Source organism: Salmo salar, chromosome 19 (genome assembly GCF_965601325.2).
Source record: "Salmo salar chromosome 19, fSalSal1, whole genome shotgun sequence".
In the NCBI taxonomy this organism is placed as follows: Eukaryota; Metazoa; Chordata; class Actinopteri; order Salmoniformes; family Salmonidae; genus Salmo; species Salmo salar.
Genome location: NC_138309.1, coordinates 25433994 through 25455802, shown reverse-complemented (window position 1 = coordinate 25455802; position 21809 = coordinate 25433994). Strand labels below are relative to the sequence as shown.

The 21809-nt window shown below is 40.6% G+C and overlaps 1 protein-coding gene across 1 annotated transcript; it reads left to right on the top strand.

Moving 5' to 3' along the window:
• The first annotated feature begins 1778 nt into the window (after positions 1-1778).
• On the top strand, positions 1779-21128 carry LOC106578588 (inhibin beta A chain). Its single transcript, XM_014157574.3, has 2 exons — positions 1779-2693; positions 16775-21128. Exons 1-2 carry the CDS (start codon positions 2273-2275, stop codon positions 17563-17565), a joined length of 1212 nt encoding a protein of 403 aa, XP_014013049.1. The 5' UTR covers positions 1779-2272; the 3' UTR covers positions 17566-21128.
• The last annotated feature ends 681 nt before the right edge of the window (positions 21129-21809 follow it).

Sequence of the window (21809 nt, the reverse complement as noted above, 5' to 3'; positions counted from 1 at the left end):
TATGTCCACAAGAGGGAGTAGTGCCATTAGGACATATACAGTGGATCCTTCAGTTAGTTTAGAAGATAGATATTAAAAATACACACTAGAGTAGGATATTAAAGTGTTCAACTGTAATGTAACACTAAACAAATACAAATGTTTACCTGCACACAATTTTCCACATAGTTTAGAGCTGCTTCGAGGTCTAGAACTACAATTAAATTGAATGTAGTATATGTAATTACAGTCTTTGACCATTAGAAACAAAAACAAACATTTTGGAGTATGCTGTTAGCTCCCAAAGTGCTCCAAAAACGGTTTATTCAGAGTTTTCACATAGCCTTAGTTAACATGAACAATTCAGATGCTAATTTGATCATAACACAAGATGGTGAGTCATCGTAGCCAGTCACTTTCCAGAGCTGTTACAACTGCAAGTAAATTTCCATTGATCAAGACCAATGTCTTATTTGATAATATACTTTGGATGACTTTGCATGACTTGGAGTAGATTTTTGGAAACATGGACGACTCACACTAGCCTTCTGCTTTGCCTTTGATGATGTCACGCCGAAGAGTCGGAGTCTGTCTGTGTCACTGAGAATCCCAGACGTCTGACCTCAACTTATTAAAACAGGAAGTTGACCCTGTGGTCACTTCCTGGTGAATCGGCAGATGAGGCGAATGTAATACAGTTGTAAGGAAAAAAACTGAACCCAATCATCCCATTCACATCAAACTGACGAGAAATACATGAAAAACAATGACACAACATACAGCCATCTAAAAAACCATGGATTGATGCATTGTGGGGTTTGAGTGTTTTGCCTGGGGCTTACCAGTGACCACAAATGTACATTCCTTTAAACAAAGCCCTAATATGGTACGCTATCTAACCCTTGCAACCAGACAAGGCAAGCATGTCCATCTTCAAAATGAGTTGAATGTTTCAACTTAAATCTCTAGCGTCTAAGACGTTGGGAGAGAGGCGGGTGCTAAGCTGACATTTGGAATTGTTTTAAGATCATACTATGGATCATTTATCTATTTGATTTAGAATTTTATGGGATCAATCGACTCTATTTTTTTTTTATACATGTAAAAACAAGTAACATATTTTTCCTGATCTTTCTTATATCACTCCGATATAGGACAGACACTTCAGAACACACTTTATTTTTTATTTTTTGAGGGACTATCTGTTGTTCCATGTAGTGAATCTGTTATTCAATGCATTTGTATGGGCAAGTAGAAGACCAAATAAACATTTCATCAAATAATTTTTTATATATTTTTTTGATACATCAAGGTGTATTACAATTCAATATCAAATAGCCAATTGATCCTTGGTATGACCTTCTTAAAACAATTTCATATAGCTTAGTAGAATCCCCCCACCCCTGACTTAGACAGGGCTTAGACTGTAATGGGTTAAAGAGTTTCAACTTGTCACACACTCTAAACACATGCATACAAGCCATATTAGAACTTCTTATTGTACATCACTACAAACCAATGTCTGCAATTCTGTAAGACAAATAATTCAACAACCATGTGATTGAATTTAACAGAAGTGAGAGGGGAATGAGCAACAAAGGATAAAAAACATGTTCAAAAGTAGTTAATCAAATGTGATAAATAAGGTTGGCAAGCCTTCCACTGTGAAACACACAGCACAACCCCAAATAAATAAATAAAGACAAAGTTAGTGAAACACATGAGTCAGTAGTGAGTTAGTAAAGGGTGGGATCAGGAGGGAGGAGGGAGGTATAATTACGGTAAGACACAGGGAGAGGTACAGAGGGAGAGAGAGAAAGAGAGAGGGAGACAGCAAAGAGAGCCCTGCCCACTCTCACAAAACCATTCAACTTGTGCACAGTGAGCACTCACACTCTTCTACAGAGAACTACGCTTCCCTGGGGTAACCTTCTGAAGACGACTGACCTTCCCACACAAAACCTCCAAAGGATCAGACATCATCTCCACTCCAGCACTGGCAAGACCATCTTCTGTCCACACCTCTCCTTCTTCAGCCATCTCTCCTTTTTAAACACAAGGATTATTCCTTTTTGTTCTCACTTTAAGGGTCACTTTTTAAACTTATATACCAAGTCGTACAGCACTGCTGACTAAATTTATTTGTCCAGAGCTTACCTTGTCTGGAGGAGTTTTTAAAATCTCTTTTGGCAGAAGGACTGATAGTTTTCCCCCACTCTCATCATTTCGCCTACCAGTTGGTGCTCGCTGCGCTGCTCTCCGTTGTCCCGGCAGCAGACCTGTCTAGTCCAGGATGTCTCCTTTGCCCATGCTGAGTGGGATGTTGCTGCTCTTTGCCCATAGCTGTGGCGGGGCCGGCTCTTTGTCCGTGGCGATAGGTGGTGGCCAGACGCCACCACAGACCCAGTCCCAGCTGGTGCCGGAGGTCACTGACTGCCCGTCCTGCGCCCTGGCGCGGCTCAACGAGGAGGATGGCAGCAAACCCGAGGTGGTGGAGGCAGTGAAGAGGCACATCCTCAACATGCTGCACCTGCAGGTGCGGCCCAATGTCACGCACCCGGTGCCCCGCGCTGCTCTGCTCAATGCCATCCGCAAGCTGCACGTGGGAAGAGTGGCTGAGGACGGCAGCGTCCAGATCGAGGATGGGAGCCACGGGCGCCCTGATGCCGCCGACATGGCCGAGACGACTGAGATCCTTACCTTCGCAGAGGCCGGTGAGTGCCACAGGTGTGTGTGTGGGGGGGTGATCGAGCATGTATATGTGTGAAAAGAGAAAAAGAGAGAGAGCGATAGACAGAGCAACAAGAAAGGTCCTTGTCTAAGGAGGAGGAAAAAAAGGCGGCCTTGCTAAACGCTACAAAGGCTATAGGACTGTAACCCAGTTCGGCAAGTTTGCAGACCTAATTCTTTGAAACGACCGGCTCTCGACCTGTTTAATTCCACCTGTGTGATAGATCAGTTTAACCTGTTGACTCTACCCAGAGAGCTGCCCCCACCCCCACACCTTCCCCTGCCACCCTTCCCTTAAGGTCCCTAATGAACCCCTGCTGCTTTAAAGAATACACAATTATCTGCTTAGAAAACTCCCAGGCTTGTGTCCCTTAGCTCCCGTGTGAAGTTATTCAGAGTAGTGCAGTAGCAGTCGCCGGGAGACCGAATGAGTGTTTTTCTCAGAAATGGCAGCGACAACGAATAGAGTGAGAGTGTGAGAGAGAGAGCGAGAGAGAGAGAGAGAGAGAGAGAGAGAGAGAGAGAACGAGAGAGAGATTTATTTTTAAAAAAAGCTCCTCAGGTTAAAGAAAAAAAACTCTTATCCAGTTACTGACTCTACCCTGTTTTCTTCTTCCACAGGCGGGTTTAAAACCTGCTGTCGAGTGTAGAGTGGTGTGTTCAAAGGTGCTGTCAAACCTATGATGTGTAGGGAGATCTGAGTCTGCTCTGACTTTGATAGCCCAGGAGGGGAACATGGGATATAGAAAAAGCTGAACTGTGTCGGCACAAGAACAATGTTCCTTTTTCCTCCCATAGCAAATTATGACTGCCATTGAAGGTGCAGAACATTTTACAGTACAGTATTTTGGAAAGGGCTATTCGGTTCGTAAATACAGTACTGTGTAATTGGTGAGGTGATCTTGAGTGCTCCTGAATCTCTGTTGCAGCAAGGGGGGAGAGAGAAGTGCTTCAATGAGAGTATAAAGGATATGTACTCCAAGTCATGACTGGCATTTGCAGTGAGTTCACAAGGACTTGACAGACAACATTTTTGCGAACTGCTGCAGTAGGCCTACTCACACTCACACAACTTATGTTTAAAACCAATGGTCAGACACACAATGAAGGAAATGAGAATGTCCTTCATTGTGTGATGTCAAGTTGCTGTTCCTTTTATGTGGTAAAAAAAAACAAAAAAAAAAACAAGGAGGTAAAAGCAAAGAATTCTAGAAAAACTATGTATATTTTCAACGTAGGCTCTTCGTCTATGTGGGTAGTTAGACCCAACTTTTTCAACCTGTCCATTAGGAATTTTCTAAATATTCATTTTAGAATATGCATTTTACAGTACAATTTGAAAGAGTTGTCAAGTAGCTATAACATGGCATTGAAAACAACACTTTTTATGTCAGAATTGGGGGAAATACTCTTTTTTTTATTTTTATTGATTGATGCATGTATTGAGGTTGAGGAAACAGAGTCAAGTTTAAAAATAAAACAGTTTTATTCACTTCATTAGAAAATGCTATGCTGCTCATTACTGGAGCCAGGTTCCCTCCCTGACGTTCGCAACAGCAAACACTTGAAATAAATGAACAGTGGAACCGTTTAGGAAAACCTAAGTGAGAGTATACACTATAATTACAAAAAATGTTGATTAAACATACGATTGTAAGACAGCCATCGGCAATAGGATTGTGAGTTTGCGCAACTAAAATGTCAACACACAAACTTTCTGTTGTGAGCATCAACATATTTTTGTAACCGTGTGTCACCATAAATACCACGCCTCAAATTTACATCAATATGACAATGACAGACCAAATATTATTATACCAAAGCCTTAGCATATAGATCAGGAAGCAGACTAAAATATACATTACCGGTCAAAAGTTTTAGAACACCTACTCATTCAAGGGTTTTTCTTTATTTTAACTATTTTTCTACATTGTAGAATAATAGTGAAGACATCAAAACTATGAAATAAGACATGGAATTATGTGGTAACAAAAAAAAGTGTTAAACAAATCAAAAAACATTTTATATTTGAGATTCTTCAAATAGCCACCTTTTGCCTTGACTACAGCTTTGTACACACTTGGCATTCTCTTAACCAGCTTCACCTGGAATGCTTTTCCAACAGTCTTGAAGGAGTTCCCACGTATGCTGAGCACTTGTTGGCTGCTTTTCCGTCACTCTGAGGTTCGACTCGTCCCAAACCATCTCAATTTGGTTGAGATCTTTGGATTGTGGAGGCCAGGTCATCTGATGCAGCACTCCATCACTCTCTTTCTGGGTAAAATAGCCCTTGCACAGCCTGGAGGTGTGCTGGGTCATTGTTCTGTTGAAAAACAAATTATTGTCCCACTAAGCCCAAACCAGATGGGATGGCGTATCGCTGCAGAATGCTGTGGTAGCCATGCTAGTTAAGTCTGCCTTGAATTCTAAATAAATCACTGACTGTGTCACCAGCAAAGCATCCCCACACCATAACACCTCCTTACGGTGGGAAATACACATGCACATCCATACACATCCATTCACACACACCGGGTCTCACAAAGACACGGCGGTTGGAACCAAAAATCTCCAATTTGTTTCTTGGCCCAAGCAAGTCTCTTCTTGTTATTTGTGTCCTTTGGTAGTGGTTTCTTTGCAGCAATTCGGCCATGAAGGCTTGATTCACACAGTCTCAGCTGAACAGTTGATGTTGAGATGTGTCTGTTACTTGAACTCTGTGAAGCATTTATTTGGGCTGCAATTTCTGAGGCTGGTAACACTAATTAACTTATCCTCTGCAGCAGAGGTAACTCTGGGTCTTCCATTCCAGTGGCGGTCCTCATGAGAGCCAGTTTCATCATAGCGCTTGATGGTTTTTGCAACTGCATTTGAAGAAACGTTCAAAGTTCTTGACATTTTCCGTATTGACTGACCTTCATGTCTTAAAGTAATGATGGACTGTCGTTCTCTTTGCTTTTTTGAGCTGTTATTGCCATAATTTGGACATGGTCTTTAACCAAATAGGCCTATCTTCTGTATCCCCCCCCCCCACCTTGTCACAACACAACTGATTGTCTCAAACACATTAAGAACGAAAGAAATTCCACAAATGAACTTTTAACAAGGCACACCTGTTAATTGAAATGCATTCCACGTGACTACCTCATGAAGCTGGTTGAGAGAATGCCAAGGGTATGCAAAGCTGTCGTCAAGGCAAAGGGTGGCTATTTGAAGAATCTTAAATAGAAATTATATTTTCATTTAACACTTTTTGGTTACAACATGATTCCATATGTGCTATTTTATAGTTTTGATGTCTTCACTATTAAAAATAAAGAAAAACCCTTGAATGAGTAGGTGTTCCAAAACTTTTGACCGGTAGTGTATGTGACATTTGTAATTGAAAACATATCTCACATTTTGTGGTTATGCTTATGCCTACATTTGTCATTGATACATCTCTTGGTTATGCTTTCCCTAGGTTTGCAAAGCTACTGTTAACTTACCAAAGTTACCAGAATCTATGGTCATTGGTCATTTATAATTGAATAACTTTTACAAAATGTATTCATTTATAGTATAACTTTTTTATATATGTGTCCATAGTGTTCATGAGTTTCTAGTGCATAGACCACATGGTTCAATAGAAAATATCCCAATTAATAATAAAAGCATCTTATCAACAGTAGTATTATTTTCAAATAACTCTGCAAGTCTTCCAACTGTTGACTTTTTTCACTACTGCCACCGCTTTGGCACCAAAAGATTTACAACAAATTGACATAGAAGAGTCAATAATTGTAATTAAGATGGATGCAGTCATAATGATCATAGCCTGTAAGTCGCCTTAAGAAAAGAGGGTTCCTCAAGGGTTCTTTGGGAAGAGTGATGGTTCTATGTTTAACCATAATACCTCAAAGAACCCTTTGAGCCCTTCAATAGTTCTTTGCAGTTCAGAAAAGGGTTCTTTGCTCTTTTAGTAATTATAATAAAAATGTAGGGGCGGTGGCTCATTTTAATATTTTGTGGCATGGTTTTCTCACAGCTCTATTTGTTGAAAGACTCACGCATGGCTTTGCGTCAATTGAGAACTGATATCTAGTTTAATGGTTCTCAAACTTCTCCTCGGGGACCCCCAGCCATAACAAAGCTAGCACAACTGATTTGAACATGTCAACTAACAGAATAATAAAACCTATGGTATTTTAACAATATAATATGGCTAACCAAAAAGAAAAGGACACTATATGTTTCTTCAAAAGGTAATTTCGATAACCTTAGGAAAGGGATCTTTATAGCACCATGAAGGTTCCATTTAGAATCTTATGAGCATGGTTCTTTATAGAACCTTTAAAAATGCTATTTACAGCAGCAAAAAGGGTTACAAGCCAAATAACCCTTATTTGGCACTATATAGAACCATTTGTTTTTAGTGCGTAATAAATTATTCGCTGAATTAAATTTGTGATGACAATTTGATGTGGCCTGACATTTAGTCACATTATCAGTATTCAGAGTTGTTTCAACATCAGAGGGCTACTAAAGAAATCTCCTGTGTGGGACTCCTGTGTGGATCACTATTGAGTTCCACATTCGCTGTACTTGTTGGCTTAAATAAAAAACCCATAATAGTCCCTTTTACTCTAAATAGGCATTTGAATGAACTTTAGATTCAAAGGGAAGAGTGGCACTTCTGCTTGGGGGTCTTAAATAATAAATACAAAAAACTGTAAATAACTAGGGTTAAATTAACCATGCAGCAGGGACATTGTGCTGCATATAATTGCTTCATTCAACAGAATATGGGCCCCAATAATTATTTTGGGCTGTTGGGACAGTATCTCATGAAAGAGCCTTGCTCACTGTGTAGAAAGTGTTGAGTGCTGGTACTGCCAATTTCCTCCGCAGTCTGTGCCCACTCTCCCCTTCAACCCCCCTACCCATGGAGTATAGCAATTAATTAAACACATCATCAGTGAAATTCCGATGTCCACATTTATATCCACATTTATCTTCTGGTAGCTGTGTCTCTTTAATCGCACAGCTGTCTCCGGACACCTTGACTTGGCTAGATAGACTAACTATAGTGACTGCTAAGTTTTGTTAGTGATTTAAGAAAATAAGCACACTTTCTCATGAGACTGAATATGATCAACATGTACATTTGTATGTGAAACAGTTATTTTCTGCCTATTTGGTGTAAGTTAACTAATAGTTCCATTAAAATGCCCTCATCAGTCATGTATTTTACGTATTCAGCACTGCTATCAGTTATCAAGCTCAAGGACTCCTCTCACAAGGACTTGAGGCTGAGAGGTCACATTCCACATCAGTTACAAAAGAGTCTCACCTCCTAACCATGTCTTTCCAATAATAGTTAATTACTTTTAGATTGTGGTACAAAATAGCAGTCAATGGCAAATTATTGTACTGTAGCCTAAATTGGCAAGTCTCTTTTTTGGCTTGTTAACCTGCATGGTTGAGAGGTTTAACTACTGTTTGATGTTGTCGCATCTCTCCATTTGGTATATATGCAGTGAACCATCAGTGCTGCTAAAAGCAAAAGACAAAAAAGACATTTGCTGTTTTTTTCCTCAATGCTGCCACTACCATTCATTCTTGTGCCGTGGCCAGAGCAATTAAATATGTTTTGGAATGTGATGCCAAAGCTCTTGACATCACCAACGAAATGTCTTTTCTGATATCTCCAAATTAATATTATGCTGCCAAGGCCTACTCCAAAAGGGCGTCAAGAGAGTGTCCCGACATCGAGTCAGATGAAACCTTTATGGTTCATGGAGACTATTCTGGCTCCTTTAACAAAGCCCAGACAAACAGAAAAGAAACGGCAGCCAGTGGTTTCAGGCAATAGTAAAAAGCAAGGGGAAAAATTTGATAAAAGTGGCAACTTTGTAAATACTTTCACATATCTCTGGGCTGGTCAAATAAAAATAAACCGACTGGTGGATGATGCCTTTGGAATCCGGTAGGGAGTCCGGTGATCTGTTGAGTTGTGTAGCTTTTCAAGCAGGATAGGAGGGCACCCACATTCCCATGAAGGCCATGGTGCCTCACTGAGAGGGAGACAACTAGAAGCCTTAGGCAGGTCTCATTGACTGGCATGTAATTCATTTTGGCCCAATCACTCCTCACCTCACTTCTCCACTGTGACAGCCCATGTGTGGCAAGGTTTTTTCTTGCACACTACCTATACCACAGTATTTATTGGCTTGATTCAGCCACTAACATCTGTCAACAGATATTGAACAGCTACAGAGTAAGCAGGAGAGAGGGATAGGATCAGGTTTACAGGTTAGTCTGAGCTTAGTGAGATCTATTGTATCTTCACATTAAGTCATATATTGTGACTGAACAGTCTTCAGGTCAAATGTGTGGCATTATTGCAAATGATTGGGTGCTTCTCCATGTCCTTTTCTAATTACTGTTGTCATCGGAAATTTGAATGGAATTTTCTTGGCATACACCAAATAATGTATTTTTGGGGGGATTACAACCCTAATTTAATTAATTACAACCTGGCGTTAAAGAGCAGCTAGATAGACATAAAGTCTCTCACTCTCCCAGTCTCCAAAGGTTAGGAGTCTGAGGAGGCTGTATTTCTCCCGACTTTGCTCATTGTTCTTGGGAGTGCCTTGGCCTGTGAAGCCTGGACTGCGGTGACTCAGAGCGACTGCTGCACATCTTCCTGGGCTTGGGTGTCTAATTGTGTGTACAGGGTCATAAATCAAGCCCACCGCTGGTTCATCTCCTTCCAAAGAGGCCAGCACAGAGTGTTTTTGCAAGTGAGATAGTGGAGTGTGAGATGGAGAGGCTGAGAGTCCAAAGAAGCAAGTCAAAGGGGTTACATGACTGATGGCACCACTGACCTTTGCAATTTCTGTGGTCAGTCGGTGGTCAGTTGATTGACTCGGCTAAGATGGAACGTATCGTAAATGTTAGTTGGACTTTTTCCAAAGGGTTCAATTTGTATGCAGATGCACTCTGTTAACCTTGCAATAGTGCTTAGGGAATGCTATTGGAATGATTTCAGGTACACATGAGATAGCTTGTCTATTAAAAGACAATTGCCATGAGCCCTACAGCGTTTTACAAGCATTCTTAAAATGTAACTGCTTCAATTTGGTGGTGATAGCGTCTAACGTACATCCTAATGACATTCATAGAACACTGGGTTCTTTGCACAATGGCTCTCCAACATTGCTGTCATTGTCAGGGAACATTCCTGGAATGTCTTAAGACCCACATATGGTTGTGTTAGAGCAGGCAAGTGAACCATTCAAGAGAAATCAACTTGGGAAGAATAAGGTGATCGGCACTTTCAGAGAAAAATGCTGCTACAATTCTGTTATCATTATGATGATATTTTACAAGAAATGCATTAAAACTATTGCTTATTGAGATAAGTTTAAAAAAAAGTGGTTATATATGATGCTGTCCAGGATACAGTAAGCCATCATATTATTTGCTTGATTTATCAAACCAGAACTCTTTCAAAGTTGCAGCAGGCAAAGAGGCAAATATGAAAAAGACACATTTTTCAAAGAGTTCTCTGTTTAGTCTGCTCTGAATGTAGGTCTACTAACTAGTGGACTGAGAGTTGGCAGGTATTAAAGCTGATACAACTACCTCCAATACAACTGGCAGGTCACAGGTTGCAGAAAAATCTGATACATTTTGTATCGGATTTAGTTCAAGTGGATCTCTAGGCAATTTTGTTTAATTTCTATCAAATTAGGCAATCAACCGGTATAAATTAATATCAATTTCCCTTAAACTGGTAAAGAATAAACACCTCAAGAGCGTGTTATAGTGTTATCATTCTTGTTATTGAAGTGATGCCTCAGTGGTAGAGTATTAGGGCTCCATACAATATGACTGGAACATCTACGGAGAGATCAAAGGCCATTAGACCTCCAAAGCTAAACTGGATTAAGAGTGAGCATATTGATTACGTTAATTAGGATAGTATTTGGATAGAAGAGGAACCCACCACTAATGCTCCTAAGCTGTCAGGTAATTTGGGCTCACACCCCACTCCCTATTCCTTTTTTGAAGACACGCAATGGGGAGGTAAAAATTTGAAAACGTAATTTTACATTTTTGTGTGCAGGACAGCTGTGCAAACTGTCCTTCATTGGCTAAATTCTTGTTGATTGTTCAGGAGTAATTCTACCGCTCTTTAGTTGATTCCAATTATTTTCTCACAAATTATTTCAGGAACCATGTTGGGCAGCGATGCACTCAAACGCTCTTCTCAGGGCAGGTTTTCTTTGGGTTAGGGCCCCCTTGGGTTTGTACAGTCCCATTCTTTAGCCCCTGTGCAGGATTACGGAAGAACAATGGCGGAGCCACCACTGGTAAAGCCAATTATTTTTTGCCTGTGTTTGTGATACAGTGGCTGTGTTTGGACAGATGGGTTTGGGCACAAAGAGCCACAGCACATTCTCCAGTGTTAAATCAACACTGAATGTTACATTTAACACTGGTCCAGTGCCTATACGGGCCCACACTTTTCAGTGTTAAATTAACATACTGCTTAATGTAAAGCCTTATTTGCATATTTCCCGGAGTGTCTTGCCTTTTGAGTGAATTGTAGAGTTTACCACCCATGAATGTATTTGTTAGACAGAGACATGGTTGTTACATTCATAGCTTTACAATCCTGTGGCATTCACCAAGTGAGATCTTAAGTGAATATGTTATCATTAAAATTTAATTCTTTAACACAATAAAACACATATTTCATGAGGCCTTTTTTGAGGGCTTGGTTTAACCCTTATACAGTGGCCTGAAATGCATGGTTTACAAGCCACATCAGTCATGCAAGTCACTTTATGATGTCTTGAAAATGTATGTATAATTCCTATTGGAATCCAGCCACAGTGGGGATATCCAACATTTGGCATTTTTATTCACCTGCAACCTGCATTCAGAACGACTGCCTGGTTGGAAAGATGAAGATATGAGACTGACTACCTAAACCATCTCAACTGGAACAACTAATTCAGTAACGAGTACAATGAGTGGAAGTAACATATTGGAAGAGTTTAGAAAAATGTATGTTTTTTATAATTGAGTAGCATAAGATTAATGAATCATTCGATGTACATGCAATAACAGTACCAGTCAAAAGTTTGGACACACCTACTCATTCAAGGGTTTATCTTAAACAATGAAATAACACATATGGAAGCATGTAGTAACCAACCAAGTGTTAAACAAATCAAAATATATTTTTCTTTGAGATTCTTCAAAGTAGCCGCCCCTTGCCTTGATGACATCTTTGTAACGGTCGTCGTACGTAATGGACCAAGGCGCAGCGGGTTGAGTGCTCATCTTAACTTTATTTGAACACATACGAAAAAAAACAAGAAAACAATCGAACGAACAGTATTGCCGGCCACACACACACACACACACACACACACACACACACACACACACACACACACACACACACACACACACACACACACACACACACACACACACACACACACACACACACACTCATAGCTATGCAACAACAACTTCCCACAAACCACAGGTGAAAAAAGGGCTACCTAAGTATGACTCCCAATCAGAAATAACGATGTACAGCTGTTCCTGATTGAGAGCCATACCAGGTCAACAAAGAAATACACAACATAGAAAACCATATAAATACAAAACAAGAACATTACCCAAAAACCCCGGAACACATAAAACAAACACCCCTCTTACATAAATACATATCCCAATAAACCCCGAACCACATAAAACAAATACCCCCTGCCACGTCCTGACCAAACTACAATAACCAATAACCCCATATACTGGTCAGGACGTGACAATCTTTGCACACTCTTGGCATTCTCTCAACCAGCTTTTGGTTACTACATGATTCCATATGTGTTATTTCATAGTTTTGATGTCTTCACTATTATTCTACAATGTAGAAATAGTACAAATAAAGAAAAATCTTGGAATGAGTAGATGTGTCCAAACTTTTGAATTGGTACTGTAGCTATTGAAACAAACACTTGTAAAAATCAGTCTGCAATAGAGCATGCTGGTAAATTTGATTATGATGGGGATTATTACCAGCACTTGGGTTATTTTACACCAAACACCTGAATCAGCACTAGAAACGTTACACTGACAAATCAACACTAGGTAAACTGGACAATTTGCTGTGTCGATTCCTTTGATAATGACATCACAGCCACTCTGAGAACATTCAGCTCAGCAACAACATGCGCTGTCTATACACAAAAAGAGAGGAACAGATACTCTTGCTTGGATCACCCAGAGAAGGGTTTAATTTTTTACTGGTATTTTACAAATGTTCCATCACGAAAATCATCAAATCAAATGTATTTATATAGCCCTTCTTACATCAGCGGATATATCAAAGTGCTGTACAGAAACCCAGCCTAAAACCCCAAACAGCAAGCAATGCAGGTGTAGAAGCACGGTGGCTAGGAAAAACTCCCTAGAAAGGCCAAAACCTAGGAAGAAACCTAGAGAGGAACCAAGCTATGAGGGGTGGCCAGTCCTCTTCTGGCTGTGCCAGGTGGAGATTATAACAGATCATAGCCAAGATGTTCAAAATGTTCATAAATGACCAGCATGGTCAAATAATAGTAATCATAGTGAACAGGTCAGGGTTCCATAGGCAGAACAGTTGAAACTGGAGCAGCAGCACTGCCAGGTGGACTGGGGACAACAAGGAGTCATCATGCCAGGTAGTCCTGAGGCATGGTCCTAGGGCTCAGGTCCTCCGAGAGAGAGAAGGAAAGAAAGAGAGAACTGGAGAGAGCATAATTAAATTCACACAGGACACCGGATAAGACAGGAGAAATACTCCAGATATAACAGACTGACCCCAGCCCCCGACACATAAACTACTGCAGCATAAATACTGGAGGCTGAGACAAGAGGGGTCAGGAGACACTGTGGCCCCATCCAATGATACCCCCGGACAGGGCCAAACAGGCAGGATATAACCCCACCCACTTTGCCAAAGCACAGCCCCCACACCACTAGAGGGATACCTTCAACCACCAACTTACCATCCTGAGACAAGGCCGAGTATAGCCCACAAAGATCTCCTCCACGGCACAATCCAAGGGTGGTGCCAACCCGGACAGGAAGACAACGTCAGTGACTCAACCCACTCAAGTGACGCACCCCTCCTAGGGACGGCAAGTAAGAGCACCAGTAAGCAAGTGACTCAGCCCCTGTAATAGGGTTAGAGGCAGAGAATCCCAGTGGAGAGAGGGGAACCTGCTAGGCAGAGACAGCAAGGGTGGTTTGTTGTTCCAGTGCCTTTCCGTTCACCTTCACACTCCTGGGCCAGACTACACTCAATCATAGGACCTACTGAAGAGATGAGTCTTCAACAAAGACTTAAAAGTTGAGACCGAGTCTGCATCTCACATCGGTAGGCAGACCATTCCATAAAAATTGAGCTCTATAGGAGAAAGCCCTGCCTCCAGCTTTTTGCTTAGAGATTCTAGGGACAATTAGGAGGCCTGCGTCTTGTGACCGTAGCGTACGTGTAGGTATGTACGGCAGGACCAAATCGGAAAGATAGGTAGGAGCAAGCCCATGTAATGCTTTGTAGGTTATAGCAGTAAAACCTTGAAAATAAATCACTTTTCTCCCTGGAAACCCGGTATTTCCCGGCAAAACCGGACGTGTCATTCAAAAGCATTATAAAGCATATAAATATGTCTGGATTTGATTAAAGCTTTGATCCACATCAAAATTCATACCTGATGCTACCTGAGCCTGATGAGCCATATATTAAACACATTTTATGAGTCCTACATTTATGACATTTAATGAGGCCAAGCCCAAAAAAGGCTAAATGATTGTGCAGTTATCCAATGCACATATGATATAGTCTACTGCACATTACATACGACAGAAAAACATAAAAGCCGATAGATGTGGCTAGCTATGCTCTCTTTGATAAATAAATGAAACTAGCTCCAGTAAGCTAACATTTTTGTATTACTTTTCTGTATTGTATTATATGGACTGGAATGAAGCACATCGTTCAAACCATGATAAAGCAGAAGAGAACATGCTCTTCTGGTGCAGCACATGTAGACTACAAAGTTACCACTATAGGTTTGCAAATTTGATTTACATTTTGAAATTGAATAGGGCCTATTGGTATAATTAGTAGGCTGACACATATATACCTTTCATAATATTGTCCCTAATGTTATTAGCCTACCTGCTCTTTCTCTCTCTATTGTTGCTTCATTCCTTCCTCGCTTCAAAAGTTAATGTAATACGTTTTGTTTGCCTTATTAAGCTTATTATACATAACCCATTGTTAATTAGCTAAAAAATAAGGGTAATACTGCATTGAATGTATTACCTGAAAGAGGTAGGCTAGGACATCTATATATCAGGCTATACAGTATTTCAATCTACAACAGGATTAACTATTTTGGATACAATTTGAATGGAGTTGATGGAAAGAGAAAAACTGCGAGAGTGTTCACGCATGCACTGATTTAAAGCAACAATATTCTTCGAGTGGTAAGCTGTTTTAAAACTCTGCAAGTGCAATAAAAAATATATAATCTTTACAATTAAAAAACAAGGTGACCCCCGAAAGCCAGATGGAGATGGGTAAATTAGACGCGCATTCTGTCTTTATATTACTCTATAAGGCTATGCTGCAGCAAATGTAGGCCTACCTGTCCCAAGATAAAACGTTACCATGATGAGATGATACTGTAGGTCTACATGCATTGTGAACTGCGCTCCATACTGAGATGGGCTGTCTGTCCCCACCCTGAGCATTGATTCATCATTCAGATTTATCATGCCGTAGAGAAGCTACATTTAGACATCACATATAATTTAACAGTTCCATTTCACGCCGTGCCATTCATATAAATAAAATTATTATAATTGACTAGTTTCTCACAGTTATTTATCCTGGGAAATGGGAGTGTAACCGGGTTCCCGCCATTCAACACTAACCCAGAGCCAAATATAATATCAAGAAAGTGAGCTTTATGCATTGTTAAGACATCATTTTGTAAAGATTGTCCTCTGTAATTGGAAGAGATTAGCTTAGACATTCAAAATGATCTGTTAGAAGAAGCTTTCCAGAGGTGTCCTTGTGCTTAGGTCCCTGGACATAAGCCAGTTTTGAGCCAGAGCTAATAGATTTGGTTCACCAGCAGGCCTCCCGTAGTGGCACGAGAAACATTTCGCCACATCACAAGTGAAGTCACATCTACCTGTGGAAACTGTAGTTATTATGGGTAATAACTGAAATCCTTCAACATCTTGCTGTATCTCTCTGTAATACTATTGTGTACTTTACAGTATGCTGGCTGCCACCAGTAAAGGTGACACAAAGAGATTATGCAACGTTGTGGCATTTAAACCTCCCCAAAACATTTTTAGGAAGAGGTGAACCGTATGTGATGGACAGTACTGTTGTGTTGTGTCTTGCTGTGTGCTTGTGAATGTGTGTGTGTGTGTGTGTGTGTGTGTGTGTGCAGTGAGTGAGTGAGTGTATACACGTCGCAAAACATATTTACATGTTGTACCGAAAATGTACCATTCTGCTGTCTCTCCTGTAAACACATTTCACTTTAATGTTAGCAAAGGACATTACAGATTATTTTCAAACTGATGTGCCCAGAATTGACAATGATGAACTGAATAAAGCAAATTTGGAAAAAGAGAAACAGACTAGAACCTTACTATGCGTGAAGTCATGTCATTGAAGTCATTAAATAAGTCATTAAATAAAGAGACAGAGGCTAAAAAATAAGGGCCTATTTTAAGTAATAAAATAAAGGTGAAATAAATTAATTAAATAAATGTCAAGTAAGGAAATTCTAATGATACGTGTGCCATGCCTAAAGTGACTCAGTCCGATTGATGTGGCCCTATCACACCCCATCAGACTCAGATGTGGCCGGTGCAGTCCAAGAATCAGACAGCAAATCATTTACTTACACTGAAATGAGCTCAGACTTCGTTACAATGCTTTACTAATCTAATTCTCCGATCCTCTCTCTATTCTCTTCCTCTCTAGGCGATTCCCAGGGTGCGGTCAACTTCCTCATTTCCAAGGAGGGCGGTGAGCTGTCTCTGGTGGAGCAGGCTAATGTATGGATCTTTCTCCGGCTGGCCAAGACCAATCGCAGCCGTGCCAAGGTCACTATACGCCTGTTGCAGCAGTGCCATGGCGGAGACGGCCATGAAGAGTCTGTGCTACTGGCTGAGAAGGCAGTGGACACACGGCGCAGTGGCTGGCACACTTTCCCCGTGTCAGCCAGCGTCCAGGCCCTGTTGAAGGGAGGCGGCAGCATGCTCAGTGTGAAGATCTCCTGCCCGCTGTGCGCCAAAGCTGGCGCCACACCCATCCTGGTGTCGACCAGTGGCAACCAGGAGCGTGAGCAGTCCCACCGGCCCTTCCTCATGGCGGTAGTGCAGCAGGGCGAGGGTGGCGAGCCACGGCGACGCCACAAAAGGGGTCTGGAGTGCGACGGCAAGGTGCATGCTTGCTGCAAGCGCCAGTTCTATGTCAATTTCAAGGACATTGGCTGGAGCGACTGGATCATAGCACCGGGGGGCTACCACGCCAACTTCTGCGAGGGCGACTGCCCCAGCCACGTGGCCAGCATCACAGGCTCCTCGCTGTCCTTCCACTCCACCGTCATCAATCACTACCGCATACGGGGCTACGCGCCCTTCCAGAACATTAAGTCGTGCTGCGTGCCCACGAGGCTACGCGCCATGTCTATGCTCTACTACAATGAGGAGCAAAAGATCGTCAAAAAGGACATCCAGAACATGGTCGTAGAGGAGTGTGGCTGCTCGTAAAAGCCTGGCAGAGCTGGTGGGGCTGGGAAGTTGGTCTCATGCCCAGAGAGACAGAACTAAACGGAAGAGGCCCTTTATCTCTCTCTCTCTTGCGTGCAAGACACTTGTCAGGACCGACTTCTATTTGGACTCAATGACTGGCTTGTTCTCCATCGTTGGCAAGTCCAGGGGGTATCTATAACTCAGAGAAATCTCTGTGGCACTTTCAAAAAAATACATATAATATCTAATATATTTTTGTTACAAAACAAAGGGAGTGAGGTGAGAGGATATTTATGTGACCCAGATGCGGTGTAGTTGCTCCTTTCATGTACTGCAAGATGAGAGACCATGCGAATGAGGTGCCTGAAAAATATACAGCTGAAGTCGGAAGTTTACATACACCTTAGCCAAATACATTTAAACTCAGGTTTTCACAATTCCTGACATTTAATCCTAGTAAAAATTCCCTGTCTTAGTTAGGATCACCACTTTATCTTAAGAATGTGAAATGTCAGAATAATAGTAGAGAGAATTATTTATTTCAGCTTTTATTTCTTTCATTACATTCCCAGTGGGTCAGAAGTTTACATACACTAAATTAGTATTTGGTAGCATTGCCTTTAAATTGTTTAACTTGGGTCAAACATTTCGGGTAGCCTTCCACAAGCTTCCCACAATAAGTTGGGGGAATTTTGGTCCAACCCCCCTGACAGAGCTGGTATAACTGAGTCAGGTTTGTAGGCCTCCTTGCTCGCACACGCTTTTTCAGTTCTGCCCACAAATTCTCTATAGGGTTGAGGTCAGGGCTTTGTGATGGCCACTCCAATACCTTGACTTTGTTGTCCTTAAGCCATTTTGCCACAACTTTGGAAGTATGCTTGGGGTCATTGTCATTTGGAAGACCCATTTGCCACCAAGCTTTAACTTCCTGACTGATGTCTTGAGATGTTGCTTCAATATATCCACATAATTTTCCATCCTCATGATGCCATCTATTTTGTGAAGAGCACCAGTTCCTCCTGCAGAAAAGCACCCTCACAACATGATGCTGCCACCCCCGTGTTTCACAGTTGGGATGGTGTTCTTCGGCTTGCAACCCCTTTTTGCTCCAAACATAACGATGGTCATTATGGCCAAACAGCTCTATTTTTGTTTCATTAGACCAGTGGACATTTCTCCAAAAAGTACAATCTTTGCCCCCATGTGCAGTTGCATAGTCTGACTTTTTTACAGCGGTTTTGGAGCAGTGGTTTCTTCCTTGCTGAGCGGCCTTTCAGTTTATGTCGATATAGGACTCGTTTTACTGTGGATATAGATACTTTTGTACCTGTTTCCTCCAGCATCTTCACAAGGTCCTTTGCTGTTGTTCTGGGATTGATTTGCACTTCTCGCACCAAAGTACATTCATCTCTAGGAGACAGAACGCGTCTCCTTTCTGAGTGGTATGACGGCTGCGTGGTCCCATGGTGTTTATACTTGCGTACTATTGTTTGTACAGATGAACGTGGTACCTTCAGACATTTGGAAATTGCTCCCAAAAATGAACCAGACTTGTGGAGGTCTACAATTTTTTTCTGAGGTCTTGGCTAATTTCTTTTGATTTTCCCATGATGTCAAGCAAAGAGGCACTGAGTTTGAAGGTAGGCCTTGAAATACATCCACAGGTACACCCCCAATTGACTCAAATTATGTCAAATAGCCTATTAGAAGTTTCTAAAGCCATGACATAATTTTCAGGAATTTTCCAAGCTGTTTAAAGGCACAGTCAACTTAGTGTATGTAAACTTCTGACCCACTGGAATTGTGATACAGTGAATTATAAGTGAAATAATATGTCTGTAAACAATTGTTAGAAAATTACTTGTGTCATGCACACAGTAGATGTGCTAACCGACTTGCCAAAACTATAGTTTGTTAACAATAAATTTGTGGAGTGGTTGAAAAACGAGTTTTAATGACTCCAACCTAAGTGTATGTAAACTTCCGACTTCAACTGTACAAACTATGCAACTTGTCAAGTATTACGATTCATATTTTTTTTTTGCCTGTTTCATTTTCTCAACTGTTTACTTTTTCAAAACTAAAATAGAGGAAGACATTTTTGAGTGTGCGTGCGTGTTTGCATTCATGGTGTGATCGTGCTTGTGTGTGAGTATGTGTTGTTGAGAGATACTTGAAAGAAACACGTTGGACCAGATGCTGGAACCAAACATTTCTCTATGCATAATTATTATAATTTACTATTGATAATAATATTATTGTTTGTTGTTTTGTTACATTTTTGTTGAAAAACGTTACGAACGTTTTCAGTTTGCACTATACCAACATTCTGATCAGCCTAGTCACAAATATCAATGGTATTCTAAGAGAGGTTAAAAAGCACTTATGAATCAAAACATCTATAGAGCACGTGAGTTTAAAACAGAGATAACGAGAAAAAAAGACGTGTAGATATAATTTTGAGAACACATAGATGTATTATTACAGCATTTTTTGACCACCAAAGAGTTTGTGTAAGTATTGCCAACCATCATTGTGAGGCTGTTACAGATCACATGGCAGCATTAGCGTAGCCTAGCATCAGTGCCCAAACATTCCTTCTGCTCCTGCACAATGACTTCATTTCCCATAATGCTTCACTCTAACCTATACTTTTCACAATTCTATCTTGTTGGAGAGTGGCATATTATTGTGTTATTATTGTATTATTATTAGATTATTATTGTAAAAGCACTTACTGTAGGCCAATTTGTCATGTTTTGGCATAAAATGAATGTCTCCATTGAATTTGGAAGTCTGAAATATGTTTCCTGAAATTCTAGTTAAAATAGTTTCATATTTCAAAATATCTCACCAAATATTGGACGTCCCATCTTACACCGAGTAAAGTTTTTGTTTGGAGAGTTGGTTTATTTCGCTTGCCTTCATACAACATTGTACATGGTCCAATGTCTAAAATGAAGCAATTAGAAACTTTGGTAACACTTTCTTTTACTGCCCGCTTTTTACCAGCTAATTATTTACATAGTAATTATACTTTATCTTCTTTGAGATTCATTGACGCAAGCTTCAATATGTAACATTTGGTACTAGTTAAAGCAGTGAGTTACCAGTATTATGGATATCTATTTCAATGTTGATAGTTTACAAGTACAAGCAAGTATCCATTGCACATAGTTTCTTTGTTAATACCATGTAAAGTGTACCAGTTTAAAATGGGCTGTAAAATAAATGTTACCAAAACATTCACCCACAAAGTGTTGTCTTGGAGTATAGACTAATTTAAGAAACACATTAATGTACCTTACAGTGTGCATTAATGCATACAACATCAATAGAAAAAAAGTGGTTGTATTTGTTTTCATTTTCTTTTATCAATACAAAAGAATTGACACTGAAACAAGTGGACTTAGAATAAAACATATATTTTTTATTCTGTATATATTGAAATGCAAATACCAATATGTTGCATTGCTTTGTTGTACAAATCAAAAATGTGCTTGTGGCAAAGTTTTTTTAATCTAATTTATTTTGCAGTATTTTTTTTGTTTCACTTCACCATTAAAGTTAAAAGGATGTACACTAAAACAGAAATGTGTTGTTTCTGGTTTTGTGCAGTTTCTAAAAAGGTGTTCTACGCATGTTCAGTCCAGTATAATTCACACACACACACTTAGGAAATTAGTCTCAGAGAAACTCAACAGAACAGCTTTGCTTTCCACAGAATTGTTTCATTTTATTTATTATTATCGGTGTCGAGTTAAGACATTGGTAAACCCATTCACACAAAACACCAATGAGAGCAACATGAAAACCAAGGACAGGCAGATGTTATGGAGAGGATATTTTGCGAGCAAAAGCTTGCATGACTACTTACTCACACAGCATATGGTGTCTTTCGTGAGTAGACCTCAGCCAGCTCAGTTTACAATGATGAGGTAAGACAAGAGCCGAAACAAGCGAGACAACAGGATTATGGCTAGGAAGGAAATGGCCTAGCCATGAGGACAGCCTTGTATTTCCTATCCACTAACCACGGAATGTGATGTAATGTGGGGGGGAGGGGGAGGGCTTACCACACACATATCTACTCACCGAATGCATAACATTAGACGGACTCAGATTCCTCTTCTCAAAAGTGGAAAGAAACTCTAAGACAGCCAAATTGGTCTTTGTCAAGATGACATAAAGCTGTGTGTCAGGCAGACTGTTTAAAAATAGAGCCGACCCCACATAATGACAAGGGGGACACCAAAATGGCT